General features: G+C 32.8%; 3 protein-coding genes and 1 pseudogene across 4 annotated transcripts; all 4 read left to right on the top strand.

Moving 5' to 3' along the window:
- The first annotated feature begins 37 nt into the window (after window positions 1-37).
- Window positions 38-1824, top strand: LOC116843078 (L-threonine dehydratase catabolic TdcB-like). The gene is made up of 2 exons (XM_032813113.1): window positions 38-642; window positions 798-1824. The coding sequence occupies exons 1-2, from the start codon at window positions 439-441 to the stop codon at window positions 891-893; spliced, it is 300 nt and encodes a 99-aa protein (XP_032669004.1). The 5' UTR covers window positions 38-438; the 3' UTR covers window positions 894-1824.
- Window positions 1520-4399, top strand: LOC116842991 (L-threo-3-hydroxyaspartate ammonia-lyase-like). Its single transcript, XM_032812906.1, is given in 3 exon segments — window positions 1520-1535; window positions 1758-1811; window positions 1814-4399. Coding segments are annotated over 3 exon segments (366 nt in total). The 3' UTR covers window positions 2110-4399.
- A 158-nt stretch (window positions 4400-4557) lies between these two features.
- LOC116843076 lies at window positions 4558-7329 on the top strand. Of its 2 annotated transcripts, XM_032813109.1 has the most exons (5): window positions 4558-5047; window positions 5331-5493; window positions 5591-5783; window positions 6335-6681; window positions 6798-7329. In XM_032813109.1, exons 3-5 carry the CDS (start codon window positions 5623-5625, stop codon window positions 6881-6883), a joined length of 594 nt encoding a protein of 197 aa, XP_032669000.1. In that variant the 5' UTR covers window positions 4558-5047; window positions 5331-5493; window positions 5591-5622; the 3' UTR covers window positions 6884-7329. The 2 variants fall into 2 exon arrangements, with proteins under 2 accessions (XP_032669000.1, XP_032669001.1); XM_032813110.1 differs by having other exon boundaries at window positions 5331-5783; window positions 6356-6681.
- An 813-nt stretch (window positions 7330-8142) lies between these two features.
- LOC116842990 overlaps window positions 8143-11194 on the top strand; it is a 6470-nt pseudogene continuing 3418 nt past the window's right edge.

Below are 11194 nucleotides of genomic sequence, written 5' to 3'. Positions count from 1 at the left end.
ATATATATATATATATGTAACCATATAGTGATGTATGACAGTTATATAATAACATTTATGTAGGTAGTGATAATTAATTAAAGTAACGCATTAAGTAGCCCAACATATTTGAAATATCTTTCTATATATCTCGCAATTTTTTAAGGTTTATTCGCTTACAATGACTATTAGATATATTGGGCTAAATTTTGGGGGTAAGTACTAACTAGTAAACATGTATAATAAGAAAACACTTGTAGAGATGTACATATCTTGTATTTTTATTTTTTTATATATCCAAAACGTTTATTAAAATCAGGAAGAAACATTTTATTTAGACTTTCTCTTGCAAGGAAAGCGATCGTTATAATTATAATTATAATTATAGCAATAATTAACGGTCGATCAGCATTTTTCTTTATTTCGGTAAATTTTCGTCTCAAAATTGACGATAATTGTATGACGTTTTTCTCTTTAGTGTTTCTTTCTGTTTTAAATAGATATCATCATCCAAATATTATAGCTGGTCAAGGAACTTTCGGCTTAAAGATCGTGGAGCAAGTACCAGACATCGACGCTGTAGTGGTTCCAGTCGGTGGCGCTGGATTAATAGCAGGTGTTGCGATAGCTGTTAAAGCAGTTTATCCGAGTTGCATGATTATGGTAAGTTCATGGTTTTGTTCTCCTTCAACTTCTTGATTATCGGTTTATTATATTAAATCGCTTTTTCGTGCCACGTGTCAAACTCGAGTATTTCAAGGAATGATTCTTGTTGTCTGAGATGAATACATTAGTAACGAACGTTCTTGAACTTTAAGGGGTCGAATCGGAAAGGTGCGCGAGTTATTATGCGACGCGCGAAGCCGGTAAACCAACCTACACCCACATATAATCTACTTTCGCCGATGGATTAGCCGTTCCCATGGTGGGATATAATGCGTTTGCTACCATGGATTCGTTGATCGATAACATGGTCATAGTAAAAGAAGAATGAATTAAAAAATGAAAAATGAGAAAAATGAGAAGATACTTCTAAGTAGAATAAACATAAAAAGTTGAATTTGATTAAGTAAGTAGAAATTGATCTTCAACACTTTCCTATCTTGTCTTACCGTTAACATTTCCCTGTTTCAACATTAACACAACTGATTTGCAGATTATTGCTTAGGGAAAGTTGATGATAATTGTAGAAACAAGTTATATGTATATAACGTGTTATAAATTGGGTAATATCAAAACACGTTATTTTAATCGAAAAATGTTATTTAACTCTTGTTAATATTTGTTGTCACGATTAATTTAAATACTCTCGTTTGCATGTTGATTACGCTATATTTTTATACGATAGTCTAGAAACAGATTTCGAGTTTATGTAGGTATATAAAGGAAGAAAGCAAAATTTATTGTTGTCAATGTACGTGACGCTTGTCTCTTGTAGGAAAACGGTGTGTCATACATTTGTGACGCTCATAGCAAGCGTGTTGATTAATATAAGTTATTAGAGTACTAGGAGATACCGTATATACATGTGACATCACCAATGGTCAAGCGCGGCTGTGAGAAACTTCCATATACCGTTCATTTTTTCTATGTTTTACTAGCAGTTGTCGTACTAATTTTGGTTTGCAACGTCTGTCAGAGAACGTGAAGTGACGCGAAACGATTGTCCGGCTGTTCTTAATAAATCTTAAATTGTGACTACAAAATCACACAATTGAATCCAGTATAGGTTTCTATGATAATTAGAACCTAGGATTAAGATTAGTTAAATTATTTAGACATTACGCCTGTCGGTATGGACCTTTACATTAAGAAAGATTTCTTTCAAATTACTGTAGTTTTAAGGAACATGGTACCCGAAACGCTCTACTGCACCTCAACGACGTACAGAAGCGTACAGGTGTCATATCGGTCTCCTTGGACAATCACGCCCTGGTTCGATGCTATCACAGAAAAGAATTGCAGATACCTGTGACGGTGGTGATGTCGGTAGTAGCTCCGATAATGAAGATTACGGCGTGTCGGCAGTACGATGCGAACGTGATTGTCGATGGCAACGACATAGGAGAGGCAAAGACAATCGCTTTGACACAGGAAAAGGAGAAGGGTTTAGTCTATATCAATGGATGAGTAAATAATACCTCTAAAAGAGTAATAGTGTCTATCTAACTTATACCTTAAAAATATTTTTCATGAATTCTCTCTCCCTATTTCTGACTACGATAAATTCAATTTGAATCCGCAAAAATTAGCGGCTCTTTTCAGGACACGATGCTCGGCAGTTTATATAAAATTTAGATATAATGTCGAGCAGCTAAAAGTGAGAAAAATATATATATTTTTTTATAAGTGTTTTCTTGTACGATTTGAGGGTGGAAGCAATCTTGCGGAGTTTATTTCATATATCTGATAATGAATATATATATAATAGGATTATATTTCTTAAAAAAATTTTTAAAAATAATATTCGACTTATTGTTTAATAATTTAAATCTCTCTTATTGTTATACATTGTGTTTCTTGTGTTCCTGCCGGTAAATGGTAATATCTACTCATTTTATGCTTCATATATAGTATATATCTGTACTAGAGATGGGACATCGAACAGAAATATTCGATTATACGCTATAATCGGTATCGGTATCGCTCATCTCTAGTCTGTACATATTTGTTATATTATATTACGTGTTTCTCTATATGTTCAAAATTTATTCGAATTACCTATTCTATTTGAAAACAAATATTTTTTTTTTCTGTCCCTTGTATCGGTTACATTTTAAATTGACAACAGAAGTCGACCAAGACACACTCAGGAACATATAAACATTTTATTATTGTCCTTCGAACAATCGTTGCAACAACATCCATACAACGAGAATTGAAAAAATCTTATTATTGAGATTCAGCTTAAGCATGATTTCTCGCATTATTTCTTGTGATATTATATAGAAAGTACTCAGAAACTTCATCAAACGAACGCATCGGTATGAACCCAAACACACAAATATTTGAATATCATGGACCACGGAGAGCTAAATATTATAATCAGTTTTTCAATCCAAATATTTGTCATGTCTGCAAAGCGGTAGACGAAGATAATTTGATACTATGTGATGAGTGCTGCTTGATTTCTTATTGCAACAACAATCATAAAATGCTACACTACAAAGAACACGCTCATATTTGCAAAATTGTAGCACAGATTTTGAAGATGAAACCGCAAAATGACACGCGCAGATTCGCCAGCTGGGAAATATGGTTCGTAAAAAGGAGGAATATTATGGAATCAGCCGAAGAGACTTTTGGCAGTCCAATAGAGATGTACGTGAAACAAATGATCATGTGGTCAAAAACATGTGTTATTTGTTATCAACAGGCCGAACTTCGAGCTTGTCAAAAATGCTTTTCCGCTAATTTTTGCAATGAACACGCGGAAGCTTTTGGCAAGAAACATGATGGAAACACGTGCGAACTATTGACGCGATTGCTGAATATAAATATCGAAACTATTTCTGGCACAATGACTGATATATCGTATAAATTTCTTTCGAGGGTAAAAGATACACGTGTAAACGAGATGCTCGAATTTTACATGGAATATGTATTAATATCAAGAGACGATGTAAACTGGCTTGCAAAAGATTATGTTTTGTCTGATTACCTTTCAGGACCATTGTCAATCTACTATGAACTCGAAAGGATATATGATTATAAAACTTTTAATGTTTTACATCAGCGATTAGTTGTTATTCATATTATAGCCGCAAACTCTGTGGATAGACATGGTTTACCGGCTTGGGAAGTTTTGTTACACCTTATACCGGAAATGCGTGATCTAAGAATTATGATGATAGGACCAGAATTACAGACGGAATTTTATCATGATATTTGTAATGATTGCCAAAAGAAAGGAAAAAGAATTAATTTTTATTTTACACGTATGTTATATCATGATTATATACATACGGTTAGAAGTTATGAGTTACCAGATGTGATCGTAGGATTTGAAGTGAAACTTGATAAAACGCAGACATGGTCCGAATGTATAAGAGTAATACAGAATTTTCTTTGTCCATTAATTTTAAGCGCTAAATGCCAAGAGGAAGTTGATAATGACAGGCTTGCTATTGAACATGCCCTAAATGTAGCTGTAGTACCTATTGTTAAGAAAAATTATTTTGCTGGTCTTGCACCACACAAAGATTTAATGTCTGGTATTATACGTTTTCGTAACCAATATTTAAGTACATACAAAAGTTTAATAGATTTTGACAGTGTAAGTGATCTTGAACTAATGCAATCAATTCCCGGCCCTTCTAGCTGCTAGGGCCAGCAGCTCATTGTAAAGAGGATATGAATTAAAATGTTTGTTAACGTAAATTAATTATAAATATTTTAAATAAAGATTATATTTCCTTAATGACTATTACATTGCTTTCAATGGAAAATTAAAAATTATAATTTAATTCTTCGTCGAGTATCGGTAAGATTTATTTATCGTAAGTGCTTCGAATATTAAAGGTCACAGAAGATCGCATTTGAATATAAATTTTAAAGAATATATAACATTACTTTCCGCTGTACATTTCAGATATTTTGTTCGCGATATATCGGATATTCGATATTTGTTATGTATTCAATTACAATCCGAGTCGTCAAGAATTTCTGAGAAGCGCAGAGACATTTGTAAACACTCGATCTGTATTTCCTTCTCATGAGTAAAGTATTTAATGCACATATTAATGTACACACACACACACCCATATATATATATATATATATATATATATATATATATTTACATTTATATATATATATATATATATATTTATATTTATATATATATATATATATATATATATATATATTATATATATATATTTATATTTATATATATAACCATATAGTGATATATGACAGTCATGTAACATTTATGTCGGCAGTAATAATTAATTGGTAACGCATTAAGTAGCTCAACATTTTTGAAATATCTTTCTATATATCTCGCAATATTTTAAGGTTTATTCGCTTACAACGACTATTAGATATATTGGGCTAAGTTTTAGGGGTAAGTACTAACTAGTAAACATGTAAGAAAACACGTGTAGAGATGTATATATCTTGTATTTTTATTTTTTTATAATATACCCAAAACGTTTATTAAAATCAGGGAGAAACATTTTTTTTAGATTCTGTCTTGCAAGGAAGATGATCGTTATAATTATAATTATAATTATAGCAATAATTAACGGTCGATCAGTATTTTTCTTTATTTCGGTGAACTTTCGTCACAAAATTGACCATAATTGTATGACGTTTTTCTCTTTAGTGTTTCTTTCTGTTTTAATTAGATATGATCATCCACATATTATAGCTGGTTAAAGTACTCTCGGCTTAGAGATCGTCGAGTAAGTGCCAGACATCGACGCCGTAGTGGTTCCCGTCGGTGGCGCTGGATTAATAGCAGGTGTTGCGATATCTGTTAAAACAGTTCATCCGAATTGCATGATTATGGTAAGTCCATGGTTTTATTCTCCTTCAACTTCTTAATTATCGGTTTATTATATTAAGTCGCTTTTTCGTACCACGTGTCAAACTCGAGTATTTCAAGGAATGATTTTTGTTGTCTGAGCGTTTGCTAACATGGATTCGTTGATCGATAAAATGGTCATAGTAAAAGAAGAATGGATTGCGATCGCGATCTTGAAGCTGGTCGAGAACGAGAAATACGTTGTCGAGGGAGAAGGAGCGACAGGTTTAGTAGCGATATTGGCTGGTCAGCTCGACGAACTCAAGGGAAAGAAGTGAGTTGAAAAAGGTGACTTTCAATGTCACTTTCTTCAAGTTCGTTTCATTAGGTTACAATTGGTGTTGTAAATTAATTAGAATGATACGATTTCGCCTCTGCGAAAACTCATACGTTTGTGAGTAAAGTTATTCATCTGATTAAGAATAATTTTGCTAAATATTTAGATGAATATCGAAAACAAGAAAATATTTTGATATCATGACATAACGAGAATTTGTGTCACGTGAGATTCACACGTTAATTCAGCGTGACGATTAACACACATACAAACACAAACACATATATATATATATATATATATATATATATATATATATGTGTCAAGTAAAATGCATATGTGTAATTTATACGTGGAAACTTTTTTGGAAATTATTCTCTTCAAATTTAAAAAGTTTCCTTAAAGAAGAAACATAAATGGAAACATAATGATATATAGGTCAATGTAATTATTTGTTTTTGGGGAACAAATATCTCTCAAAATTTAAAGCGCAGAGCGCAACGTTGGATTTGTAATTGGCGATGTAATATTGTAATTCTGCTTATCAGAGTGGCGTTACGACTGTGCAGCGGCAACATCGACACAACCGTTTTGGGCAGGTGCCTGGAGCGTGGATTAGCGACAGAGGGCCGCCTCTTGAAATTCATGGTGACAGTCTCGGATCGTCCGGGTGGTATTGTTGAGCTCTGCAGGACTCTGGCGGGTATCGTCGTCTCCATAAAGGACATCATGCATGAGACGGCTTGGATAATGTGCGACATATTTAGCGTGGATTTTAAGGTTGTCTGCGAGACGAGGAATCAGGAGCACGTCGAACATCTAAAAAATCTACTCCATCAGAATTATTACAAAGTCGTTTTCAGCAGCGATAATACGCTGTCGTCAAATATAAACAGTAATTAGGAATTGAAATAAATAAAGATAATTTCCAGTGGGTGTTTTGGGTTGAGCGTTATCTTCGATTGATTCTTTTAAGATTCTATAATTTTTAATTATGATATATTCTCGTAGGATACTTTGTATCACGCAGATATTTTAATACAAATGATTTAAACAGAACATCTCGCATAATACGAGTTACATTCAGCCATTGGTGACTATGTGAAGGAATAATTTACGTAAGATGCATTTTAAAATTCAGCAGTAAAAATCTTTTTTAGGATACTTTATCTTTGCGCCGCCAGTTGCTAATTTTTCATTTTGTAAATAAAGATGTTTAATCGTTAAGTGGTTAAGTACATTTTAACATGCAGAATGATAAAATGTTAGCGCTCTCGAAGACAACTTTTCAATAGCAGTTTAAACTTAGATTCAAGTTTAAACTCTATTCTAATAATGCGTTTATGTTGTTTAAATAGAGTTTAAGTTGAAGTCTAAGTTTAAATTATCATTGCAAAATCGGTCCTCAAAGATTCTTTCTCTTTATATTTTTCTATTAACGTTAAATATATCTAATATTCATGTTTTTGAAGTCAAGTGCTTCAAATCCGTCTTTGAAAAACGATGGATGATTGGCGTGATTCACAAGTGCACAAGACATTTGATTCAAATGAACTTGTTTTCCTTTTGACACTCAAGTCGGAAAGACATGCGGCTAAGAGACGACACTCGACTTCAAGGAAATGAGTATTAGACTTATTTAACGTTAATAGAGAAAAATGAAAAGATATTTCGAAGTAGAATAAATATAAAAAGTTGAATTTGATCAAGTAAGCAGGAAATTTGTCTTCATCACTTTCCTATCTTGTCTTACCGTTATCATTCCTCCGTTTCAACTTTAACGAAAATGTTTTGCAGATTATAGCTTAGGGAAAGTTGATTGTAGAAACGAGTTATATGTATATAACGTGTTATAAATTGTGTAATATCAAAACACGTTATTTTAATCGAAAAATGTTATTTAACTCTTGTTAATATTTGTTGTCACGATTAATTTAAAAACCCTCGTTTGCATGTAGACTACGCTATATTTTTATACGATAGTCTAGAAACAGATTTCGAGTTTATGTAGATATGGAAAGAAAGAAAGAAATATTTATTGCTGTTAATGTACGTGACGCTTGTCTCTTGAAGGAAATCGGTGTGTCATACATATGTGGCGCTCATAGCAAGCGTGTTGATTAATTTAAGTTATTAGAGTACTAGGAGATACCGTATATACATGTGACTTCGCCAATGGTCAAGCGCGTCTGTGAGAAACCTTCATATACCGTTCCTTTGTTCTATGTTTTACTATCAGTTGTCGTACTAATTCTGGTTCTCAACATTTATCAGGGAACGTGAAATCGAAACGATTGTCCGGCTGTTCTTAATAAATCTCAAATCGTGACTACAAAATCACACGATTTAATCCAATATGGGTTTTTATGATCATTAGAACCTAGGATTAAGACTAGTTAAATTATTTAGACATCACGCCTGTCGGTATGGACCTTTACATTAAGAAAGTCTTCCTTCAAATTACCGGTAGTTTCAAGGAACGCGTTGCCCGAAACGCTCTGCTGCACCTCAACGACGAGCAGAATCATACAGATGTGATATCGGGCTCCTTGGGCAATCACGTCATGGCTGTTTGCTATCATGGAAAAGAGTTGCAGATACCTGTGACGGTGGTGATGCCGGTGGTAGCTCCGATAATGAAGATTATAGCATGTCGGCAGTACGGTGTGAACGTGATTGTCGATGGCAACGACATGTGAGAGGCCAAGAAAATCGCTTTGACACAAGCAAGGGAGAAGGGCTTGGTCTATATCAATAGGTAAGTGAATAATACATGTAAAAGAGCAAGTAATAGTGTCTATCTAACTAACATTTTATAAATAAGTAAAAAATATTTTTCACAAATTCTCTTTCTCTATTTTTGTCTACGATAAATTCAATTTGAATTTATCCGCAAAAATTAGGGGCTTTTTTTAGGACACGATGCTCGGCAGTTTTTATAAAATTTAAATATAATGTCGAGTAGCCAAGAATGAGAAAACTACTTATTCTTTTTTATAAGTGTCTTCTTATAGGATTTGAGAGTTGAAACAATCTCGCGGAGCTCATTTCATTTATCTGATAATGAATATAAAGATAATAAGATTATATTTCTTAAAAAAAATCTTAGAAATAATGTTCAACTTATTGTTTAATATTTTAAATCTCTCATATTGTTATACATTGTATTTCTTGTGTTCTTGCCGGTAAATGGTAATATCTACTCATTTTGTACTTCATATATAGTATATGTCTGTACTAGAGATGGGACATCGAACAGAAATAATCGATTATAAGCTATAATCGGTATCGATATCGCTCATCTCTAGTCTATACATATTTGTTATATTATATTACGTGTTACATTATATGTTCAAAATTTATTCGAATTACTTATTCTATTTGAAAACAAATATTTTTATTTCTGTCCTTTGTATCGGTTACATTTTAAATTGACAACAGAGACCGACCAAGGGACACTTAGGAACATATAAATATTTTATTATTGTCCTTCGAGCAATCGTTGCATAAACATCCATACAACGAGAACTGAAAGAATTTTATTATTGAGATTTAGTTCACGCATAATTTCTTGCATTATTTCTTGTGATATTATATAGAAAGTACTCAGAAACTTCATCAAACGAAAACATCGGTATGAACCCAAACACACAAGTATTTGAATATCATGGGGCACAAACAGCTGAATGTTATAATCAGTTTTTCAATCCAAATATTTGTCATGTCTGCAAAGCGGTAGACAAAGGTAATATGATACTATGTGATGAGTGCTGCTTGATTTCTTATTGCAATAACGAGCATAAAATGCAACACTACGAAGAACACGCGCATATTTGCAAAATTGTAGCACAGATTTTGGAAATAAAACCGCAAAATGACACGCGCAGATACGGCAGCTGGCAAATATGGTTCGTAAAAAGAAAAATTATTATGGAATCAGCCGAAGAGACTTTTGGCAGTCCAATAGAGATGTACGTGAAACAGATGATCATGTGGTCAAAAACATGCGCTATTTGTTATAAACAGGCCGAACTACGAGCTTGTCAAAAATGCTTTTCCGCTAATTTTTGCAATGAACACGCAGAAGCTTTTCGCAAGAAACATGATGGATACTCGTGCGTAGTATTGACGCGTTTGCTGAATATAAATATCGAAACTATGTCTGGCACAATGACTGATATATCGTATGAATTTCTTTCGAGGGTAAAACGAGATACACGTGTAAACGAGATGCTCGAATTTTACATGAAATGTGTATTATCAAGAGATGACGTAAAATGGCTTGTAAAAGATTACATCTTGTCTGATTACCTTTCAAGACCATTGTCAATCTACTATGCATTCGAAAAGATATATAGCGGTATGACTTGTAATGTTTTACATCAGAAATGTGTTATTATTCATATTATAGCCGTAAAGTCTGTAGATAGACATAGTTTACCGGCTTGGGAAGTTTTGTTACACCTTATACCGGAAATTGAGGAACTAATAATTATGATGGTAGGACCAGAATTAGACATGGAAAACTATGAACATAATACTTGTAATTATTGCCAAAACAACGGAAAAAAAATAAAATTTTTTCCTATTTGTATGTTATACCATGATTATATACAAACGAGTAAAAGTTATCAGATACCAGATTTGATCGTAGGATTTGAAACGAAACTTGATGAGTCGCAGACATGGTCCGAATCTTTAAAAGTAATACAGAATTCCGATTGCCCATTTATGTTAAGCGCTACATGCGAAGAGGAAATGAATTTAAACTTTATCGCTATACAAAGTAGTCTAAATATAAATGTAATATTTAAATATAAAAATGATTTCAAAAATTATTTTGCCGGTCTTGCACCACACAAAGACTTAATGTCTGGTATTATATATTTTCGTAATCAATATTTAATTGTATACGCTGATTTAAAAAACAATGTTAGTGAACAATGATTATGATGATTATGATGATGAATAAATAGTATTATATCCCGGCCCTTCTAGCTGCTAGGGTCAGCAGCTCATTGTAAAGAGGATATGAATTAAAATGTTTTTTATTGTAAATTAATTATAAATATTTCAAATAAAGATTATACTTCCTAAATGACAGTTACATTGTTTTTCACTGGAAAATTAAAAATTATAATTTTATTTTTCATCGAGCATCGGTAAGATTTGTTTATCGTAAGTGCTTCGAATATTAATGATCACACAAGAAGGCATTTGAATATCAATTTTAATGAATATATAACATTACTTTCCGCTGTACATTTCAGATCTTTTGTTCGCGATATTCTTCTTGTTATGATCGGATATTCGATATTTGTTACGTATCCAATTACAATCCGAATCGTCAAGGATTTCTGAGAAGCGCAGCGATATTTGTAAACACTCGAGCAGTATATCCTTCTCAT

This window comes from Odontomachus brunneus, unplaced genomic scaffold (genome assembly GCF_010583005.1).
Source record: "Odontomachus brunneus isolate Ranch 3 - 2012 unplaced genomic scaffold, Obru_v1 Obru_scaffold_029, whole genome shotgun sequence".
Classification (NCBI taxonomy): domain Eukaryota; kingdom Metazoa; phylum Arthropoda; class Insecta; order Hymenoptera; family Formicidae; genus Odontomachus; species Odontomachus brunneus.
Note: the sequence above shows the minus strand (reverse complement) of the source record. Positions and strands in the feature narration are given on the sequence as shown.